The sequence below is a fragment of the Bos mutus genome, chromosome 1, assembly GCF_027580195.1.
Source record: "Bos mutus isolate GX-2022 chromosome 1, NWIPB_WYAK_1.1, whole genome shotgun sequence".
Lineage (NCBI taxonomy): Eukaryota > Metazoa > Chordata > Mammalia > Artiodactyla > Bovidae > Bos > Bos mutus.
In genome coordinates, this window is record NC_091617.1 from 44,064,024 (window position 1) to 44,088,356 (window position 24,333).

At 41.0% G+C, this 24,333-nt stretch overlaps 1 protein-coding gene across 1 annotated transcript in view; it reads left to right on the top strand.

Annotated features, from left to right (window-relative positions):
• Nucleotides 1-16,827: 16,827 nt before the first annotated feature.
• ADGRG7 (adhesion G protein-coupled receptor G7) overlaps nt 16,828-24,333 on the top strand; it is a 62,495-nt gene continuing 54,989 nt past the window's right edge. Inside the window, exon 1 of the mRNA XM_005890054.2 lies at nt 16,828-17,074. Within this exon, the coding sequence (XP_005890116.2) occupies nt 16,960-17,074 (115 nt within the window). The 5' untranslated portion in view covers nt 16,828-16,959. The remainder of the gene's footprint in view (nt 17,075-24,333) is intronic.

Here is a 24,333-nt window from a genome sequence, read left to right on the forward strand (position 1 = left end):
AATGAAAAATCAGGGGGAGCCCTGAGCTTGTTTCCCTCAGCTCAGGTGGTAATGTGAGTGATGGGGAGTGGCTGTAAATACAGATGAAGCCTTGCTGCGCTGCCTGGTTCCTAACGTACCATAGACTGATAACAGGGGTTGCTGCTAAGTCGCTTCAGTTGTGTCCAACTCTGTGCGACCCCATAGACGGCAGCCCACCAGGCTCCCTCGTCCTTGGGATTCTCCAGGCAAGAACACTGGAGTGGGTTGCCATTTCCTTCTCCAAACAGGGGTTGAGGGCCCCTAAAACTTGTTTGTTTTAATTTCCATGTCTATGTTGTATTAACTGCTGCCTCTTCCCTCTTCCTCTTTGCAGCTTAACTTCTGGAGATTCTTTAAGGTCCAGTTCAGAGCTTTTCTTTTCTGCTGCTTCATACCACCCTTTTCTGTTTATAAATTCCTACAGTATGGAGCCCGGAGCAGTACAAGATCGTAGGCTGTTCAGTCCTCTAATTATCTCTGCACTGAAATGCTTTCCTTTTACTATGTTGTACTTCCCTAAAGGCAGCCACACTCTTTTTTGTTGTTTTTTGTCCCTATTGTAGCACCTAAGGAATGTTTCTCAATGGGTAGCATTGAAAGGTGAGCTAGAGGAGTAGGAAGGAGAAAGAAAAATCAAACGAAAATATGGTTTAAAGGAAACAGGCCCCCAAAGTTTGTCTATAGGTGAAGATTCTGAGACCAGATTTAGTGATTTGTCTGACTGTGCTGTCAATTAGTGGCTAAGCCCATGATGGGATTTAAATCTCCTGACCCCGGGACAGAGGGCTCTGTCCACTGAAGAGGCTTCATGACTGCACAGTGAATGGCTCAGGTCCTTCCTCAAGGGACCTGCTTCATTCATAAGACCTGTTGTCCCCCAGCCCTGCTTTCCACACAAATGTCCATTCATGGGAAAAGACTTTGGCTTCTGTTCTAATATGACTGGTGATTTGATTCTGGTCAGAATTATCTTAGTGTGGGTTGCTATTACAGAGCACCATAAACTGGGTAACTTAAACAACAAGTGTTTATTTCTCACAATTCTGGAGTCTGAGAAGTCCAAGATCGTGGTACCAGAAGATCTGGTGTCTGGAAATGGCCCACTTCCTGGTGGGAGGCAGAGCCTCTCTCTCCAGTTTCTTTCTTAAATGGGCATTAATCTCATCGTGAGGGCTCCACCCTGATGACCTAATTGCCTCCCAAAGGCCTCACCACCGAATACCATCACACTGGGATTAGAGTTTCAACACATGAATTTTGAGAGTACACAAACATTCAGTCCATAGCAAAAATCCAGGAGAGGAATCACCAATACAAGGATGACCAGAACACTCTATTCTTCCCAGCTGATAACCTTCCCTACTCCTAACCCCTTGGAGAAATGTGTCTCCATTTACTTCTTATCTGATGTGTCCCCATTGTGGATGAATGGGGAGTACTTAGCAGCAGAAAAAAATAGCAATGATGCTACCCTCTAGTGACAAAGCATGGAAACAACTCATAAGCCCAAATACCATTTTTCACATCTGAAAAGAGGTCTTCCTTTACCAAAGTAACAAATGAGACCACAAGCATTGTTAGAAGAGTTTGAGTTATTTAAAAATATCTTAGATTTTAATTTATTAGTACTCTAACTCATTGTGATGGGTTGAATTGTATCTCCCCAACTTCATATGTTGAAGTCCTAACCTCCACACCTCAGAATGTGACCTTATTTGGAAATACAGTTGTTGATATAATTAGTTTAGTTAAGATGAGGTCATACTGGAGTAGGGTAACCCCCAACCCCAATAGACTGATGTCCATATAGAAAGGAATTTGGACAAAGATACACAGGGAGAATACCATGTGAACAGGAAGGCACAGACCGAGGTGATGTATCCATAGTCAAGGACTGCCAAAGATGCCAGAAAACCACCAGAAACGAGAGAGGGTTGGAACAGATTCTTTCCCAGCACATTCAGAGGGAGGGAGCATGACCCCACCAAAAAGTTGATCTTGGACTTCTAAGCTACCTGACCTATGAGACAATAAATTTCTGTTAAGCCACTCTATTTGTGGTACTTTGTTACAGCAGCCATAGAAAACTAATACATGTTAATGTTAGAGTACTGGACTCTAACATTACTTTTAAGTTTAATGTTTTAGACTTCAAAATAAGACATGCGTTTGAGCTGGGAAATGGCATGCTGAAGGTTATACGGCAATCCCAGACATGAAAATATGATCTACATTTTATTACCAGCCATAAAATACGTTGTCCTTATTGGGAAAACTGCTGACAAGTTGGCTTGGTTATACATTTATGCTTTTTTTAATGGCCTCATTCAGGTTGGCAGGTTTCTTTAGTCTTTTTGTTCAACATTCCTCTGGTATGTGGAGTTTACACTTGTAGAGTAAATCATTTATCAGCAAGTAACTTCTGCATTATTATCTTTTGTATTCTCTAATTTTTTATATGCCTGTTGTCTAACTAGATCACAAACCCCTTGAATACCATGCACTATTATTAAGCTATCTGGGGATTACAGTCCCTATCCTGAAAATCCATGGTTTGCAAAATACTTCTGTATTAGCCAAAGTTCTCCAGAAGCAGAACCAATAAGATATATATGTATATAATTAAATAAATTTCTATTGAAATATAGTTATTTACAATGTTGTGTTAGTATCAGGTATACAGCAAAGTGATTCAGTATACATATATAAATAGATATATTCTTTTTTTCACATTGTCTTTAATAATAGTTTATTACAAGATATTGAGTATATATTTGTGTGCTACATAGTAGGTCCTTGTCAGTTGTCTATTTTATATATAATAGTGTATATATTTTAATCCCAGGCTCTAATTTATCCATATATATGTGCTTATGTGTGCACATGTGCATATATATATAATTTATATATTTTAAAAGACTGACTCATTATGAAGGTTGTCAAGCCCAAAATCTGCAGGTTGAGTTCCTAAGATTTTAAGAATGCAAGCTGGAAAGGCCACCTCGAAAGAGATGATGATGCAGTTTGAGTTCAAAGGTGGTCTGATGGCAGAATTCCCTCTTCAGTGGAAGTCACTGTTTTTCATTGAGATCTTCAACTACTTGGATGAAGGTAATCCACTTTACTCAAAGTTTACAGCCGAAAGCATTAATGTCATCTAAAAATACCTTCACAGAAACATCTAGAATAACGTTTGACCAACAAGAGGGTGCCAAGACCTAGCTTTGTTTACACATAAAATGAAACTTTATAGTCACTAGGGAATTCTGTCTCCTTGTATTCATGCCTTTTTGTGGCTCCCTCCAACAGTGAATCTGGACAGGCCTCATGATTTTCTCTGACCAACAGAATGTGGTAAGAGCATATGTGGTAAATTATGGTCTTACACTTTACCAGGCCTTGCAATTTACCCTGTTGATGTCTTAGAACCCAGCCTGAATGTGAAGAAGACAAGGCTATTCTGTTGGGAAGTCTTCAAGGAGGAGGCCCTGGATCGAACAGACCACGAGGTAGAGACAATCCCAGGCAGTTGGCCTCCCTAGTTATTTCAGCCGAGATCCCAGACACATGATAAAGGTCAACCTGGATCCTTGAAGGTGCTGTGAAACTTCCAGATGACTCAGCTACATGATCATGTGGAGCAAAGCCATCGTTGCTGAGTCCTGCCCAAATTACCTGATTATAAGCAAGTAAATGATAAAGACCCTGATGCTGGGAAAGATTGAGGGTAGGAGGAGAAGGTGACAACAGAGGATGAGATGGCTGGATGGCATCATCGACTCGATGGACATGGGTTTGGGTGGATTCTGGGAGTTGGTGATGGACAGGGAGGCCTGGCGTGCTGTGGTTCAAGGGGTCACAAAAAGTCAGACACGACTGAGAGACTGGACTGAACTGAACTGAACTGAAATGTTGGTTGTGTTTTAAATCGCTAAGCTTTGGAACGTCCAGTTACACAACAATGGAAACTGATGTTTGTGCCAATGATTTCTGTAAAATAATTATACTAATGGCAAGATTTAGGATCTAGAACATTGTTAAGGTATAAATTATAGTATCATTTGACACAGGACATTAAAAATATTAACTCATCTTGTCTCAACTAAGCTTAACACTTTAAACTATTCATACTATTACTTTTGAGGACTAGCATTTACATGGGACTAGTGTTATCTGGCTGAAGCTCTTGTCTAGTTGCTATAAATTTTGGATTTGCCTTTCACCTGCATCAGAGTTTCTAGAAGGAAAAGAATAAAATTATTCCCACACTATTTTCCCACATTGTTTCTTAACCTAACCCATAACGGACCGTTTCTCTCTGCTTTGAATCTTGACCACGTACCTGCATCAGCTCACATGTAGGGGATGAAAAAGAGAAGAAATAAAAGAGGAGAAAACAGGAAAGAAATTTAAAAGGAACAGGTCAGAATAAATGGAGAAATTGAGGTTCTGTGGAGCAAGACGAAGAAGTGAATTTAAAACTAAAAAGAGTTCAAGGGTGACTTTTCTTGCATCTTCTGGGGCATGAAGAGGTTAGCTCAGAGTTACATTAATCAGAGTACAGCATCTTCCACATACATTTGAGTTTCATAAGCAACAAACTTCTTCTAGTCGTAAGCGAAGTACTTCCCTCTATGAAGCGATCAGTCCTTGACATCCTGTCTGAGACACCTTGCTCTGGGGAGCCTAGGAGGCACCTAATGAGTAAAGACAGAGCAAGGAAAGACAGGAAAGCACAAAGTAAACAAGGGGAATGACTGGGTAACTTTCTCTTGGCCCAGAAAATTTTTTTTATACCTTTTTTTCCTGTCTTCCATTGACCACCAGTTAGAAACAGAGGATGGTAGGGTTGAGTAGATATACAAGTTCAAGGTTTCTCTGTTAGCAATAGCTCAGACTTCAGTAATTAAGGGGTAGCTAATGCGACTGGGAGATTTTACAATTTAGAGGCTCAGCTCTAAATTATAACAGGTGGGGAAGTTGAGATTGGCCTTTGTCATCAATGCCATGGGAGGTAAGGTTAACAGGTTTCTATGTACTTAACTCTTCGTTGAGGTCACAGTCCAGATGGTAAGGAAATAAAAGGGATTTCAGAACTGCTTGCCACTTCTGGGTATCAACTCATTAAAAATCTAGTTGAATAAATGAATAAGATAAAACAGAATGGTAGTTTTACATGTGACAAAAATATAGGCTCCATTTGCTAGTTTACCACAACTTGATTCCCGCTTTGGGAGAATCTCCCTAAACGGTGATTATCAAACATCTGTGAGCATCAAGTTGGAGGACAAGTCAAAACACAGATTGCTGGGCCTCAACCAGAGTTTCAGATTCAGTAGATTTCCTATTTTATTTAATGGATTATAATATGTTATAAATATCATTCATTTTGATGCTCAAATTATCCCCAATTTGGTAATAGGGAGTCTCTTCATGCTGGAGTTTGTATCCATTTAATATGTATCCATCATTCCTTGCACACCTTTTTTCTTTCTGGTCTAAGATATTCTAGGCTCATCTTGGACTTTTCATGCCCCAGGCTTGTAATTAGCCATTTTCCTAAGGAGCTGTATTCCTTTTAGTGGAAAACTGTGTTTAGAAATCAGGACCTGGGCTTTAGGTGTGCTTATTGCTAATGGGATATAACTGCTTCTAGGCCCCATGAGTGGCTGGAGCTAGAGGATATATGTATGTAAATGTGTGATATATATCATAAATGTGCAATATATGCATTTTTTTGTATAACAGACTTTACTTTTATGTTTAATTCTGTTATTTATATATAAATATATTTATTAAATATATATTGAAACATATTATTAAAATATATATTAAAAACCATCAATTTGTATTGACATACAATCCAATTCAAACTTGGTGCTATAGTTCTGTTTAAGACACAATGGAAATTATTTAGTTCAAGTATTAGAAATAAGTAATATCATCCTTGCCTGGAAAATGCCATAGACAGAGGAGCCTGGTTAACTACAGTCCATGGGGTTACAAAGAGTTGGAAACGACTGAGAATGTAAAGAGAATATCACATACTTTCTTTGAATACTTGTCTTTGTTGTAGCCATAAGTTTTCAGCTTTTGGATGAGAAGTTCATGACTGCGTTTATGCATTTGTCTGACATCTACTTTCCCTGGAGCATATTGCTTCCTTCAGAATTGATTGCATGCAGTTTTTGTTTTTTTTCTCCATGTTTCTGATTACTTGTTTTGAAATTCTCATGGAATTCAAGTTTTCTTCCTTTGCATTGTTGTTACTCTCTTGAGTAAGGAAACTGGCTCTGATTATTCTTAAACATTCCCAAGTTTGATCATCCTATATGTAACTAACCTTTGATTTTCATCCCCACCTCCACCCATGTGTAGACACTCTTTTATTCTTGCTTGGGGTCTGACTCCCTATTCTAGGCTGCCACTCTGCATGGATACCCTTCTCACTAACCATGGGTCTGAGTTCCCATATCAGTCAGCCCACCATGAAGATGTCTTCCTGACCCGTCTTGATCTCTGAAGGACTGCCCTCCTCTCTCTGTTCTAGCTTTGATTTCACACAAGGGACTGTCTCTCACCTGGACACCTTCCTCACCTGCTTCTGATACCTCATGCCAGGCTGCCTCTTCCTATCACATCGATGCTTTATTCATGCTGTTTGGGGTCTGACATCTCATGCCAGGCTCTCCCCATCCTTTGCACTCCCCCACTGTAAATCCCCTCCTTATTCAGTTGAATTCTAATATCTGCTCTGGGCTACTGGTCCTCTATATCCCCATGACTTTAGGACAGAAATTTTCAGGAAGGAAAGGCCTCAAGTAGGCTGTTTAAAATGTGGCCCTGTGTGCCACAACTAATGGGCCCATGTGCTGCAACTGCCGAAGCCCCTGTGTCTAGAGCCCATGCTCAGCAACAAGAGAAGCCATGCAAAGAGAAACCCAAGCATCACAACTGGAGAGTGGCCCCTGCAGGCTGCAATGAGAGAAAGCCTGCATTCAGAAATGAAGACCCAGCACAGCCACAAATAAATGCATTTTAAAACATAGAGAGAAAAGTCTTACTTAAAAAAAAAGTGTGAAGAAACAGAGATTCAGAAGCTAATGTAGCTTGTCCCTAGTCACAGAGCAAGACAGAGACAAAGTCAGTACAAATCCAGGTCTTCCTGGCAGCTGGGAGAGCAGGGACCCTGCCTCTCTTGTTCACTGCTTTATCCCCAGAACCTAGAGTGAAGTCTGCATGAATACAATGAATGAATGAATCGATCCCTGTGTAGTTCTTTTCCTTTCCTTCTTTGTCACCTTGCTGCTGCTGCTGCTGCTGCCGTCGCTTCAGTCGTGTCCGACTCTGTGCGACCCCATAGACGGCAGCCCACCAGGCTCCCCCGTCCCTGGGATTCTCCAGGCAAGAACACTGTAGTGGGTTGCCATTTCTTCTCCAATGCACGAAAGTGAAAAGTGAAAGTGAAGTCACTCAGTTGTGTCCAACTCTTAGCAACCCCATGGACTGCAGCCTACCAGGCTCCTCCATCCATGGGATTTTCCATGCCAGAGTACTGGAGTGGGGTGCCATTGCCTTCTCCCCTTTTTCACCCTAATATGGTATAAAATAATGACTTTTTATATTAATATTTGTCAATAACCAATAGAAATAAATGCTCTTATGAAAATGTTAACATGTAAATTTCTGTGCCTTGGGATTTCTTCATGAATTTCTAGAGTGCCCATCTGGATAGTTGACCTATAGATAGGATAAAAGTGAAAGGGTTAGTCACTCAGTTGTTTCTGACTCCTTGTGACCCCCCTGGACTGTAGCTGGTCAGGCCCTCTGTCCATGGGATGCTCCAGGCAAGAATACTGGAGTAGGTTGCCATTTCCATCTCCAGGAGATCTTCCAAACCCAGGGATTGAATCCTCATCTCCTGCACTGCAGGCAGATTCTTACCATCTGAGGCACTAGGAAAGATGAAAACATGGAGACACTAAAAAGCTATGGTTATTGTAAGATCCCAGGATTCCAGCACTTCTGTCAGGTATGGAAAAGAAAGTGAGCACCACCAAAATTGGTTTTCAACCACCAAAGTACAACCCCTTCAAAATAGCTGGAATGGACACAAGATGAATGCCTTTAACACGTGGCATTCCATACACATGACCAGTGCCTACAGTCACACTGCTCAACTAAGACCATTCTGCTGATGTTAATGCAGGGCAGTGCTTCCAAAGCACACTCCTAAGAATGCTACCTCTGAAAGGTTCTTCTCAGGAAGAGGATTCTGTGGTCAAATAATCTGACGAACATGATAATTTACAAGGTGAGCATATGAAGCAGGGCAAGGCTAACAGAGTTTTGCCAAGAGAATGCACTGGTCATAGCAAACACCCTCTTCCAACAACCTAAGAGATGACTCTATACATGGATGTCACCAGATGGTCAATACAGAAATCAGACTGATTATATAGAGAAGCTCTATATGGTGAGCAAAAACAACATGGAGCTGACTGTGGCTCAGATCATTAACTCGTTATTGCAAAATTCAGACTTAAATTGAAGAAAGTGGGGAAAACCACTAGACCATTCAGGTATGACCTAAATCTAATCCCTTATGATTATACAGTGGAAGTGAGAAATAGATTTAAAGAACTAGATCTGATAGAGTGGCTGATGAATATGGATGGAGGTTCATGACATTGTACAGGAGACAGGGATCAAGACCATCCCCATGGAAAAGAAATGCAAAAAAGCAAAATGGTTGTCTGAGGAGGCCTTACAAATAGCTGAGAAAAGAAAGAAGCAAAAAGCAAAGGAGAAAAGGAAAGATATAAGCATCTGAATGCAGAGTTACAAAGAATAGCAAGGAGAGATAAGAAAGCCTTCCTCAGTGGTCAGTGTAAAGAAATAGAGGAAAATAATAGAATAGGAAAGACTAGAGATCTCTTCAAGAAAATTAGAGATACCAAGGGAACATTTCATGCAAAGATGGGCTCAATAAAGAATAGAATGGTATGGACTTAACAGAAGGAGAAGATATTAAGAAGAGGTGGCAAGAATACACAGAAGAACTGTACAAAAAAGATCTTCATGACCCAGATAATCACAATGGTGTGATCACTCACCTAGAGCCAGACATCTTGGAATGTGAAGTCAAGTGGGCCTTAGAAAGCATCACTATGAATAAAGCTAGTGGAGGTGATGGAATTCCAGTTGAGCTATTTCAAGTCCCGAAAGATGATGCTGTCAAAGTGTGGCACTCAATATGCCAGCAAATTGGAAAACTGAGCAGTGGCCACAGGACGGGAAAAGGTCAGTTTTCATTCCAATCCCAAAGAAAGGCAATACCAAAGAATGCTCAGACTACCACACAATTGCACTCATCTCACATGCTAGTAAAGTAATGCTCAAAATTCTCCAAGCCAGGCTTCAGCAATACGTGAACTGTGAACTTCCAGATGTTTGAGCTGGTTTTAGAAAAGGCAGAGGAACCAGAGATCAAATTGCCAACATCTGCTGGATCATCGAAAAAAACAAGAGAGTTCCAGAAAAACATCTATTTCTGCTTTATTGACTATGCCAAAGCCTTTGACTGTGTGGATCACAATAAGCTGTGGAAAATTCTGAAAGAGATGGGAATACCAGACCACCTGACTTGCCTCTTGAGAAATCTGTGTGCAGGTCAGGAAGCAACAGTTAGAACTGGACATGGAACAACAGAAAACCTATCTGGTTCCAAATAGGAAAACGAGGACGTCAAGGCTGTGTATTGTCACCCTGCTTATTGAACTTGTATGCAGAGTACATCATGAGAAATGCTGGGCTGGAAGAAGCACAAGCTGGAATCAAGATTTCCGGGAGAAATATCAATAACCTCAGATATGCAGATGACACCACCCTTATGGCAGAAAGTGAAGAAGAACTAAAGAGCCTCTTGATGAAAGTGAAAGAAGAGAGTGAAAAAGTTGGCTTAATAGGTCAACATTCAGAAAACTAAGATCATGGCATCCAGTCCCATCACTTCATAGCAAATAGATGGGGAAACACTGGAAACAGTGGCTGACTTTATTTTTCTGGGCTCCAAAATCACTGTAGATGGTGATTGCAGCCATGAAATTAAAAGACACTTACTCCTTGGAAGGAAAGTTATGACCAACCTGGACATCATATTAAAAAGCAGAGATATTACTTTGCCAACAAAGGTTCATCTAATCAAGGCTATGTTTTTTCCAGTGGTCATTTATGGATGTGAGAGTTTGAATGTAAAGAAACTGAGCACTGAAGAATTGATGCTTTTTAACAGTGGTGTTGGAGAAGACTCTTGAGAGTCCCTTGGACTGCAAGAAGGTCCAACCAATCCATCCTAAAGGAGATCAGTCCTGGGTGTTCATTGGTAGGACTGATGTTGAAACTGAAACTCCAATACTTGGGCCACCTGATGTGAAGAGCTGACTCATTGGGAAAGACCCTGATGCTGGGAAAGATTGAGGGCAGGAGTCAAAGGGGACATCGGAGGATGAGATGGTTGGATGGCATCACTGACTTGATGGACATGGGTTTGAGTGGACTCTGGGAGTTGGTGATAGACAGGGAGGCCTGGTGTGCTATAGTCCATGGGGTTCCAGACAAGCATATGATAGACTCTGAGAAATCTATAATTGAAGAAAGCTGTTACCTTTGCATAACCTAATGTCACCCATGTCCTTAACTACAGAGCTCCTATTCAGAGTAGTACCTGCCCAAGTCTCATTTCTTCATTCATGCAATGGGCAAAAGTATCCATTCCATGGGATTGTTGTACATATTTATAAATTAGATAAACTATGTAAAGTGCATAGCACCATGCTTGGTATTCTTTTTCTTATGTTTCTTATTTATTGAAAATTATTCCCTTTATTATTGAAGAAATAATAGATATATTTATTATTATAATCAGATCAGATCAGTTGCTCAGTCGTGTCCGACTTTTTGTGACCCCATGAATCGCAGCACGCCAGGCCTCCCTGTCCATCACCAACTCCCGGAGTTCACTGAGACTCACATCCATCGCATCAGTGATGCCATCCAGCCATCTCATCCTCTTTCATCCCCTTCTCCTCTTGCCCCCAATCCCTCCCAGCATCAGAGTCTTTTCCAATGAGTCAGCTCTTCGCATGAGGTGGCCAAAGTACTGGAGTTTCAGTTTTAGCATCATTCCTTCCAAAGAAATCCCAGGGCTGATCTCCTTCAGAATGGACTGGTTGGATCTCCTTGCAGTCCAAGGGACTCTCAAGAGTTTTCTCCAACACCACAGTTCAAAAGCATCAATTCTTCAGCGCTCAGCCTTCTTCACAGTCCAACTCTCACATCCATACATGACCACAGGAAAAACCATAGCCTTGACTAGACGAACCTTTGTTGGCAAAGTAATGTCTCTGCTTTTGAAAATGCTATCTAGGTTGGTCATAACTTTCCTTCCAAGGAGTAAGCGTCTCTTAATTTCATGGCTGTAGTCACCATCTGCAGTGATTTTGGAGCCCAGAAAAATAAAGTCTGACACTGTTTCCACTGTTTCCCCATCCATTTCCCATGAAGTGATGGGACCGGATGTCATGATCTTCGTTTTCTGAATGTTGAGCTTTAAGCCCTTTTTCACTCTCCACTTTCACTTTCATCAAGAGGCTTTTGAGTTCCTCTTCACTTTCTGCCATAAGGGTGGTATCATCAGCATATCTGAGGTTATTGATATTTCTCCCAGCAATCTTGATTCCAGCTTGTGTTTCTTCCAGTCCAGCGTTTCTCATGATGTACTCTGCATACAAGTTAAATAAGGCTTTTTAGTTCCTCTTCACTTTCTGCCATAAGGGTGGTGTCATCTGTATATCTGAGGTTATTGATATTTCTCCTGGCAATCTTGATTCCAGTTTGTGCTTCTTCCAGCCTAGCGTTTTCATGATGTACTCTGCATACAAGTTAAATAAGCAGGGTGACAATGTACAGCTTTGACGTCCTTCTTTTCCTATTTGGAACCAGTCTGTTGTTCCATGTCCAGTTCTAACTGCTGCTTCCTGACCTGCATATAGGTTTCTCAAGAGGCAGGTCAGATGGTCTGGTATTCCCATCTCTTTCAGAATTTTCCACAGTTTATTGTGATCCACACAGTCAAAGGCTTTGGCATAGTCAATAAAGCAGAAATAGATGTTGGTTAGAACACAATAAACATAAGAAGCAATAGTTAGAACCCTGTGTGGAACAACTGATTGGTTCAGGATTGAGAAAGGAGAACGACAGAGCTGTCTGCTGTCACCCTGTTTATTTAACCTATCTGCTGAGCACATCATGAAAAATGCAGGGCTGGATGTTACAAGCTGGAATCAAGATAGGCAGGAGAAACATCAATAACCTCAGATATGCAGGTGATACCACTCTAATGGCAGAAAGCAAAGAGGAACCAAAGAACCTCTTGATGAGGGTGAAGGAGGAGAGTGAAAGAGACAGTTTGAAACTAAATATTAAAAAAAACTAAGATCATGGCATCCAGCCCCATTAGTTCATGGCAAATAGAAGAGGGAAATGTGGAAGTAGTGACAGATTTCCTTTTCTTGGGCTGTAAAGTCATTGCAGGTAGTGACTGCAGTCATGAAATCAGAAGGTGATTGCTTCTTGGCAGGAAAGCTATGACAAACCTAGACAGTGTGTTGAAAAGTAGAAACATTACTCTGCTTACAAATGTTTATATAGTCAAGACTGTGGTCTTCTCAGTGGTCATGTATGGTTGTGAGAGCTGGACTGTAAAGAAGGCAGAAAGCCAGAGAATTGATGCCTTTGAACAGTGGTGCTGGAGAAGACTCCTGAGAGTACCTGCACAGCTGGGAGATCAAATCAGTCAATATTAAGGGCAATCAACCCTGAATACTCATTGGAAGAACTGATGCTGAAGCTGAAGTGTCAGTATTTTGGTCACCTGATCCAAACAGCCACCTCATTGGAAAAATCCCTGATTCTGGGAAAGATTGAGGGCAGAAGGAGAAGAGGGTATCAGAGGACGAGATGGCTGGATGGCATCACCGATGCAATGGACATGAACTTGGGCAAACTTCTGGAGATGGTGAAGGACAGGGAGGACTGGCGTGCTGCAGTCCGTGGGGTCCCAGAGTTGGACATGACTGGGCACTGAACAACAACAACATCGTGTTGGTTTCTACCAAACATCAACATGAATCAGCCATAGGTTTGCCCATCCAAGCTTTAGTTTGATTAAGTGAGTGTTGTAGAGAATAGGGAAAACACATAGTTGTTTGTGGGTTGAAAAGTCAGCTTAAATGTGTCCTCTTCTGTAAACCCTCTCCTACTCTACCAGGAACAGAACTCTAATTGCAATCCACTATAATTGAAGAGGTGGATATGCATTCATTCATTCTTTCAGTTGAGGACGGAGAAGGGTAGGGAAGATGGGTCCGTGGGCAGGAGAGGGTCAGAGTAACAGCAGCAGAGACACCAGCTGACCATGACTCAGATGGTGGATTCGTTCGCTCGAGCTGCTGTGGCTTAAACAATAGAAATAATTTGCTTTGTAGTTCTGGAGACTAAAAGATCAAATTAAAGGCATTCGCAGCATTGGTTCCTTCTGAGGGCTGGGAAAGGAGGTTCTGTCCCCATCCTCTTTCTTTGGCTTGTAGATGGCCATTTTCCCCCTTTATATCTTCTTCCCTCAAAGCATTGCTATTGCTATTGCTAAGTCACTTCAGTCGTGTCTGTCTCTGTGTGACCCCATAGACGGCAGCCCACCAGGCTCCCCCGTCCCTGGGATTCTCCAGGCAAGAACACTGGAGTGGGTTGCCATTTCCTTCACCAATGCATGAAAAGTGAAAAGTGAAAAGTGAAAGTGAAGTCGCTCAGTCGTGTCCGACTCTTCGCGACCCCATGGACTGCAGCCTACCAGGCTCCTCCATCCATGGGATTTTCCAGGCAAGAGTACTGGAGTGGGGTGCCATTGCCTTCTCTGCCCTCAAAGCATACTTGTGTACAAATTTCCTCTTCCTATAAGGACACCAATCAGATTGGATTAGGGATACTCTGATGACCTCACTTTGGCTTGATCACTGCTCTAATGACCCTATCTCCAGTTATGGTCACGTTCTGAGGTACTGGAGTTTGGGACTTCAGTATATGAATTTTTAGAGGAATACAATTCAGCCCATAGCAGGTGGGTTATAAGGCTGGGCTTCCATGCTTTTCAAAATTCACACTGGGCCAATAATGCCCACTCACCAACTGTCACTGTCAAAAGCGTGGGCTCCTTAAAGAAGCACAAGTACTGGAATCATGTGTGGGCATCACTGTTTGATCTCTAGGCAGCCTGGAGAACCTGCGGCTCTGCCTTTGCTTTTGTTATTGTTCTGTCTCTAAGTCGTGTCTGACTGTTTTTGACACTATGGATTGCAGCACATCAGGCTCCTCTCTCCTCCACTATCTTCCAGAGCTTGCTGAAATTGATGTCCATTGAGTTGATGATGTTATCTAACCATCTCATTCTCTGCCACCCCCTTCTCCTTTGCCTTCAATCCTTCCCCAAATCAGGGTCTTTTCCAATGAGTCTGTTCTTCACATCAGGTGGCCAAGGTATTGGAGTTTTAGCTTCAGCAACAGTCTTTCCAATGAATATTCAGGGTTAATTTCCTTTAGGATTTACTGATTTGATCTCCTTGCAGTCCAAGGGACTCTCAAAAGTCTTCTTCAACACCACAATTCAAAATCATCAATTCTCCAGCACTCAGCCTTCCTTATGGAAAAACTCTCACATCTGTACATGACTGCTGGAAAAACCAGTAGATTTACTATATGGACCTTTGTTGGCAAATGGTATCTCTGCTTTTTAATGCACTTTCTAGGTTTGTTATAGCTTTCCTTCCAAGGAGCAAGCATCTTTTAATTTCATGGCTGCAGTCACCATCTGCAGTGATTTTGGAGCCTAAGAAAATAAAATCTGTTACTGTTTCCACTTTCCCCCCTTCTATTTGCCATCACCTTCCTCCTGAGAAATCTTTATGCAGGTCAAGAAGCAAGTCAGACCTGGACATGGAGCAACAGACTGGTTCCAAATCGGGAAAGTACATCAAGGCTGTATTTTGTCACCCTGCTTTTATTTAACTTAAATGCAGAGTGCATCATGAAAAATGCTGGACTGGATGAAGCACAAGCTGGAATCAAGATTGCTGGGAGAAACATCAATAACCTCAGATATGCAGATGACACCACACTTACGGCAGAAAGCAAAGAACTAAAGAGCCTCTTGATGAAAGTGAAAGAGAAGAGTGAAAAAGTTGGCTTAAAACTCAACGTTCAGTAAACTAAGATCATGGCATCTGGTCCCATCACTTCATGGGAAATAGATGGGGAAACAATGGAAACAGTGACAGATTTTATTTCTGGGCTCCGAAATCACTGCAGATGGTGACTGCAGCCATGAAATTAAAAGATGCTTACTCCTTGCAAGAAAAGTTATGACCAACATAACAGCATATTAAAAAGCAGAGACGTTACTTTGCCAACAAAAATCCATCTAGTCAAGGCTATGGTTTTTTCATTAGTCATGTATGGATATGAGAGTTGGACTATAAAGAAAGCTGAGTGCCGAAGAATTGATGCTTTTGAACTGTGGTGTCAGAGAAGACTTTTGAGAGACCCTTGTACTGCAAGGAGATCCAACCAGTCCATCCTAAAGGAAATCAGTCCTGAATATTCATTGGAAGGATTGATGTTGAAGCTAAAACTCCAATACTTTGGCCATCTGATGCGAAGAGCTGACTCATTGGAAAAGACCCTGATGCTCGGAAAGATTGGAGGTGGGAAGAAAAGGGGATGACAGAGGATGAGATGGTTGGATGGCATCACTGACTCAATGGACATGAGTTTGAGTAAGCTCTGGGTGTTGGTGATAGGGAAGCCTGGTGTGCTGCAATCCATGGGGTTGCAAAGAGTCGGACACGACTGAGCGACTGAACTGAACTGATTTGCCATAAAGTGATGGGACCAGATGCCATGATCTTAATTTTTTGAATGTTGAGCTTCAAGCTAGCTTTTTCACTCTCCTCTTTCACCTTCATCAATAGGCTCTTTAGTTTCTCTTCACTTTCTGCTATTAGAGTGGTATCATCTGCCTATCTGAGGTTATTGGTATTTCTCCTGGCAGTCTTGAGTCCAGTTTGTGATTCTACCTCTGCTGCTGCTGCTGCTAAGTCGCTTCAGTCGTGTCCGACTCTGTGCGACCCCATAGATGGCAGCCCACCAGGCTCCCTCGTCCCTGGAATTCTCCAGGCAAGAACACTGGAGTGGGCTGCCATTTCCTTCTCCAGTGCATGAAAGTGAAAAGTGAAAGTGAATTTGCTCAGTCGTGTCTGACTCCTAGCAACCCCATGGACTGCAGCCCACCAGGCCCCTCCATCCATGGGATTTTCCAGGCAAGAGTATTGGAGTGAGGTGCCACCGCCTTCTCCTCTACCTCTGCTAGAGGCTCCTAACAAAAAAGAGGAAGCTAAACTATAGGTGACCTTCCAGGTCCATTGCCTTCCTGACTTTTCTGTTTTTGTTTTTTCCTTTCTTTTTTTTTCTTCCCTACTTTTTGCTTGTCAGGACATTTGCACTTTGACTCTGTTAAGCTATCCCCTCCCTTTCTCCTTTATTGCCCTGAGCTATCTTTCTTCCTCATAACACCAATCATTTTTTGCATGATCCCATTCAGTGAAGGATGAGGAAATAGCAAGCAGACTGTGTTCCTTTTATTAGGTGATTCGAACTGCTTCCTGCCTGATTAACATCAAAAATCCTAATGAAGATATCTGACTGACAGAACACTGAGAGAAGCAATTGTGGTTTTTCTAGAAGAGTTTTTGATTAAAGTTCTTGGCTGAAGAAGAAAAGAAGCCAGTTGTCTTTCACCCAGACGTTGGTTTGTGGTTTGGATTCCCCATGGCTTCCAGCCACGTCTGTAACCTCAGGGTGCTGGTGGCCGTCGTGTGTGGGCTGCTGACTGCGGTTGTTTTGGGACTGGGCATCTGGAGGCTTGTGATCAGGATCCAGAGAGGTAATGTTGTCCTGCTGTTTTTAACTCAGAGTAAGAGAAGGTGTTGAGCCTCTGTGCTGCCACCTGATATACCAGTACTAGAAAGTGCCATGTCCAGGCTGAGGCTGAGAATCATTTATGAAATATAAAAGACAAGGGTCAATTTATGGCTAGCATATGGTTGTATATACATGAGTGTGTGAGTGCATGTGTGTGTGTGTGTGTGTGTAAGTGCGCAAGGTGATGAGCAACCAGTTGAATTGGCCTCTTCCTGCTCCTTTAACACCTGATTAAATGAATTGCAGAGTAATAATTAAGATCATTAGTAGCACATGTTTAGGTTTGTTAAGCTAAATCCAAGCTTAACAAACTTCCCTGCTAGCTCAGCTGGTAAAGAATCTGCCTACAATGTGGCTGACCTGGGTTCAATCCCTGGGAAGATCCCCTGGAGAAGGGAACAGCTACCCACTCCAGTAGAATTGCCTAGAGAATTCACTGGACAGAAGAGCCTAGTGGCTACAGTCCATGGGGTTGCAAAGAGTCAGACATGACTGAGTGAGTTTTCACTTTCATTTTCTTTTAAGGAAGAAAAATAGTTTTGGACACACACATACACAAATAATTAAACATATGCAGAATGAAAGTTCATTTCAAGAAGAAAGTTTAGGAATGTTCTCACTAGAACTGTAAATAAAATGACCATGTTTTTCACACAAAGTTCCTACTTTTCAGGTATTGAAAGCTACTTAAAAATTAATGTCATTTAGAAAACAATTTTCCTGTTTAGTCAATAGATATTTGTTAGTCACCTGTTACATGGTAGAGCTGACCCTGAGAAAGGGAGGTAAAGGGCAGCAGTGTTAAGCAAAGAATGATGTTAAAGGAAAGCCCTAGAACCTCATAACAAAGATTTTCCATAATCCTAATGCTAGTCCCTTTCCATAAAGGGATTCAAAGCTGGATGTTCTGAGCATTCCCTTTTATTTAAAAAGAGATAGAGAGAGAGAGATAGTTTCTAATGAAATGGTGGGTGAAGACAGAAGATTTCAGGGAGAAGGCTGAGAGACCCAGCAGGAACACAGGGCATACCTGCAAAGATCCACTGTTGAGAGCAAAAGGAGTCATGAATGTTGGCTGCTTATGGAGTGATAGCTGATAGATCTGGTGTTTCTCCCCCAAAGACCATATTTAGAGAACACAGTATTGGTAGGGTTTAAAGAACAAGCAAGAGAAAATTTATCAGAACAAAAACAGTAAAATTCAAACTTGATGAAAATTTGTTTTTCTTTATTTAAGGTTTGTAAAATAATTTGAGGTTTTAAAAAAATATATGAACTGCAGGTTTTATCCTATTAAGGCTACTAAATTTATAAGACCCTATCTAAAGGATAATCTTTTAAGAACTGCCTCCCTTCCTTCCCTCCCACCTCCCTTCCTTCCTCCTTCCCGTCTTTTCTTCCTTTATAAGATATCTACTTTTAAAGGGAAATTTGTGGTAACTTACAAAGACCACAGCTACAATCAGTTCAGTTCAGTTCAGTTCAGTCGCTCAGTTGTGTCCGACTCTTTGCAACCCCATGAATCGCAGCACGCTAGGCCTCCCTGTCCATCACCGACTCTTGGAGTTCACTCAAACTCATGTCCATCGAGTTGGTGATGCCATCCAACCATCTCATCCTCTGTCGTCCCCTTCTCCTCCTGCCCCTAATCCCTCCCAGCATCAGGGTCTTTTCCAATGAGTCAGCTCTTCCCATGAAGTAGACAAAGTATTGGAGTTTCAGCCTCAGCATCAGTCCTTCCAATGAACACCCAGGGCTGATCTTCTTTAGAATGGACTGGTTGGATCTCCTTGCAGTCCAAGGGACTCTTAAGAGTCTTTTCCAACACCACGGTTCAAAAGCATCAATTCTTCGGCACTCAGCTTTCTTCACAGTCCAACTCTCACATCCATACATGACTACTGGAAAAACTATAGCCTTGACTAGACGGACCTTTGTTGGCAAAGTAATGTCTCTGCTTTTGAATATGCTTTCTAGGTTGGTCATAACTTTCCTTCCAAGGACTAAGCGTCTTTTAATTTCATGGCTGCAATCACCATCTGCCGTAAAACAAGGACCAAAGTACAAAAACACTACAAGAACAGGACAAGACTGAGGTTAGAAAGTAAATAAAAATCAAATGAGTTGCTAAAAACAAATACAAAACATATCCCTGTGTTTCCTGAGGACTATGCCAAAAATGCATAATAATAAGTAACATAGATCCAAGTAACATAATAACAGAGAACTCATGTTTAACAATAAAAGCATACCAGCTCTTCAGAAAAGACAAACATTTCCTTGCTTTAGCAGATTTTTTTTAAAGAAGGCTTTTTATGTAAGGGACATCCCTCAGTTTTGGGTAAACCTAGTGGAAAAGAAGGAAATGGCAACCCACTCCAGTGTTTTTGCCTGGAGAATCCCATGGACAGAGAAGCCTGGTAGGCTGCAGTCCATGGGGTCACACAGAGTCGGACACGACTGAAGTGACTTAGCAGCAGCAGCAGCAGTGGAAAAGAAGGGGGTTCTCATCTAAAGACAAAGATTGAAATACTGGTACTGTTTGCTGTTACTGTTTTGCCTTGTACACAATGGTTGGACATGGCCTTAGTTAGGAAGTTCTGGTTCCTCCACTTCACTCCTTTCCTTTCTCCACTTCTCTGCCACCGCTTTCTATCCTGTCCCATTCCATCTCATGGAAGTATCGAACGCTCTCACTCTTGTCCCTTTACTGGGTATAGAGATGAATTGTTGTTTTTGTTATTTTAAATTTTTGGCTACATTGGATCGTCATTGTGATGTGCGAGCTTAGTTACCCTGCAGCACGTGGGATCTTACTTCCCCGGCCAGGGATTGAACCAATGTATCCTGCATTGGAAGGTGGATTCTTAACCACTGGACCGCCAGGGAAATCCCAAGGTGAATTGTTATTAAACTTATTTTTTTAAGGGGAGCGTCTTGGATATCTCTGAGAAACTGATGAAAACTATGAATGCCTTCCCTAGAAAAAATAAACATATATATACAATTTGGGGTAAATTAATTTTATCACATTCAAAATTTATTTTCAATATAAACAGAATATATTTCCATGGTTTATGTTTAATATAATGTTTAGGCAATTATGTCTCTCTCATTTTTATTTTTCATGAAGAAGTAATGGCCTCTGTGTGAAAAAGTAGAAAAAAATTTAAATTCTGCTGTAAGTAAATTTCAATTAGGAGTTGCTGTTGCTTGGTTATAGAATGAACTTTAATGTATGTATTTCACTATTATAAAACTTACAGTTAATTTTTTTTACTGTAGTATGCTGAAAACTTCACATACCTTCTCTCATTTAATTCTAACAAGTATCTTTGAGGGAGTTTTTTTTTTTTTTTTTAATATCCATGTTAAAGATACTTGGCTTTCATTTTGCTGTTGTTATTTAGTTGCTAAGTCTTGTCCAACTCTTTTGCAACCACATGGACTGTAACCCACCAGGCTCCTCTGTCCATGGAATTTCCTAGGGAAGAATACTGGAGTACGTAGCCATCTCCTTCTCCAGAGGATTTTCCGAGCCCCGGGATCAAACCCAAGTCTCCTGCTTGGCAGGTGGATTCTTTACCACTGAGCCACCTGGAAAGCCTTGGCTTTCATTTCACTCAAGTACATATTTGCTCAAGAGACAAACTTGATAATAAATCAAACTCAGGTGACTGTTTGTAGAGGACAGACTCCATATGGGGGTTAAAAAAAAAAGTCCAGTACGGAGGAAATTGGGTTTTAGGCAGCTATACTTTCATTTAGTTTTAATCTTGCTGTTGTACACTTCTGTTCTGCTCCTTTTCCAATCTCCCTTCTTGCTTCCTCATATAATCGCTTTTTAAATCAAGAAAATAATTCCTATGAAAGGGAAGGGCTTTTTTGAGGAAGAAATTTTCTTATGTAATTGGCTGATGGGCACGCATTGTTTTAACATCAGGATTGAAAGCGAAAGTGGCTCAGTCGTGTCTGACTCTTTGCAATCCCATGGACTGTCTATGGAATTCTCTAGGGCAGAATACTGGAGTGGGTAGCCTTTCCTGTCTCCAGGGGATCTTCCTGACCCAGGAATTGAACCAGGGTCTCCTGCATTGCAGGCGGATTCTTTACCAACTGAGCTATCAGGGAAGCTGATCCCATTTTACAAGTCACTTTTTTAAATTAAGAGACCAGAACTTTGGTTTAGTGAATTTTTCCTTGATTTTTGAATTCTGAATTTAACCTCACCCATGGGTTTTTGATTACACATATTATTGAAGAACATCTGTTGTATAACATGGTGACTAAGAGTGTGTACATAATAGTTGTCGAAAAAATTACATGAGTAGGGGAAAAAAGTTGTGCAGCCAGACTACCTGGTTTTTACTAAGTAAACTGGAGCCAGTTTCAACATTTCTGTACCTCCATTCTATTAATTGTATTATAAATATAATAAACATATAAACCCCATCTTATAGGGCTGTTATGAGGATTAGTTAATACATTTACAATTTAAAGATGATATCTAGTACACTGTAGGTACTCAAATTTTTCATGTATGTATTTTTAGATAATTTAGTGCAGTTTTCTCCACTCCCAGATATGTACCTTGAATAGATGCCCTTGATCTAGTTTGGACCTTTGGATTGAAACTCAGCTTATCAAGCTGGAGCTGCAGTAAGTTTAATCATAAATTTCAGCTGACTAGCTCAAATAGAAACAGAAACAGTTCTAAGAACTGCCATATCTCTCTGCTTTTGTTTTTCAATATTTATACTTCACTAGACCATAGGGGCAGAGAAGGCAATGGCACCCCACTTCAGTACTCTTGCCTGGAAAATCCCATGGATGGAGGAGCTTGGAAGGCTGCAGTCCATGGGGTCGCTGAGGGTCAGACACGACTGAGCGACTTCACTTTCACTTTTCACTTTCAAGCATTGGAGAAGGAAATGGCAACCCACTCCAGAGTTCTTGCCTGGAGAATCCCAGGGCCGGGGGAGCCTGGTGGGCTGCTGTCTATGGGGTCGCACAGAGTCGGACACGACTGAAGTGACTTAGCAGCAGCAGCAGACCATAGGAGAAATTTTTATTCAATCATTTAACTAGTTTATTGGAATATGTAACCAGGTAGTTAATGTTGAACAAATTTCACCTTAAAGGCTATACTTTTTGTGTATTGTTTAAGTTTTTTAGTTTTTTTTCCCCACTGTGGAGTAAGCTTTCATAAACATTGTCCTCTCATTTAATAATAAACTTTATCTTCACCCAAATATTTCAAATTCCTGGTCTGGGACAAACGACAGATCCCTGGATTTTTAAATCCCTAAAGACTCTGAGCTAGACACTAGAGTTTCCTGATGGAATTTCTTTGACTAATAAATAAAAGATATTTTTATTTCCCCACTTAATCAAACTAGACATTTCAAAATAGATTCTAATTTTGTCTAGTTTAGGAGAAGAAATTGAATTCATATTTTCCATTTGGAATTTTAAGTATTTTTTGCTACTTTTCAAAGCAGCATGAAATGTGTCACATATGTCCAGTATTTAATTTTCCATAATGTGCATTAAGGTATAAAAATAGGGCTAGAATTTCTGGAAGTATTACTTATCACAATTTAAAAGAATGTAAGGAAATGTTATTATCTCACTGGAGTTATAAAAGAAAATGAGAAAAGAAAAATACCACTATTAAGTAGTATTCTTTTTTATTTAATAATTTTCCTTATTTTATTTTTGGCTGTGTAGGGTCTTCATTGCTGGCTGGGCTTTTCTCTAGTTGCAGTGCCTGGGTTTCTCAGTGCAGTGGCTTCTCTTCTTGTGCAGCGCGGGCTCTAGGGCATGCAGGTTTCAGTAGACACAGCACTTGGACTCAGTAGTTACAGGTCTTGGGCTCTAGAGCACAATCTCAATAATTGTGGCATATGGGCTTAGTTGCCCGGTAGTATATGGGACTTTCCTGGACCAGGGTCCAACCTATGTCTCCTGCATTGCAGGTGGATTCTTTACTGCTAAGCCACCTGGGAAGCCCAACCATCTGCCTATATCAAAAACACAGATTCATAATATATAAAACAAAACAGGCAAGCTTATTCAGATAAATTTACAATTTGGTTGGTTGAAAGTAATGCTTTCCTGTTAGAAACTGACAGATCAAGTAGAGAAAATGAATAAAGGTTCATAAATTTGAAAACTATATCTAACAAACTGGACAGTAGATTTTACATATTTGAATTGCCAGGAAAAAAAGGTTAATTTATTATTTTCAGAAGAAAGTCTTACTGAGTACCAAAGAATCAATTTCATAGATTATGTTTTGTGACTACAATGCAATACAATTAGAAGGTAACGTATAAACTGACCAAGAAAATTCAAATAAATGTTGAAAAAACTGTTTTAAATGATGCAAAGAAGAAATCAAATGAAAATTACAAAATACTCAGAACTTCAGTGGAGGCACTCTCTATAACAACTGTGTGCACAGCTAAAAATATAGTTGGAATCAAACATTAAATATTAATTAACATGTGAGCAATCTAGAAAGATGGTATAGATGAACCTGTCAACAGGGTGAGAATAGAGAGGCAGACAATAGAACACAAATTAAAAAACGCTTACTCCTTGGAAGGAAAGTTATGACCAACCTAGACAGCATATTAAAAAGCAGAGACACTACTTTGTCAATAACGATCCATCTAGTCAAGGCTATGGTTTTTCCAGTGGTCATGTATGGATGTGAGAGTTGGACTATAAAGGAAGCTGAGCACAGAAGAATTGATGCTTTTGAACTGTGGTGTTGGAGAAGACGCTTGAGAGTCCCTTGGACTGCAAGGAGATCCAACCAGTCCATCCTAAAGGAAATCAGTCCTGGGTGTTCATTGGAAGGACTGATGTTGAAGTTGAAACTCCAATATTTTGGCCACCTGATGCAAAAAGCTAAGTCATTGGAAAAGACTCTGATGCTGGGAAAGATTGAAGGCAGGAGGAGAAGGGGATGACAGAGGATGAGATGGTTGGATGGCATCACCAACTCAATGGACATGAGTTTGAGTAAACTCTGGGAGTTGGTGATGGACAGAGAGGCCTGGCGTGCTGTAGTCCACGGGGTCACAAAGAGTTGGACACAACTGAGTGACTGAACTAAGCTGAATTGAACTGATGAAGACACAGAAGATGTAGGAGAGGGTGGGACAAATTGAGAGAGTAGCATTGACATATATACTACCACGTGTAAAATAG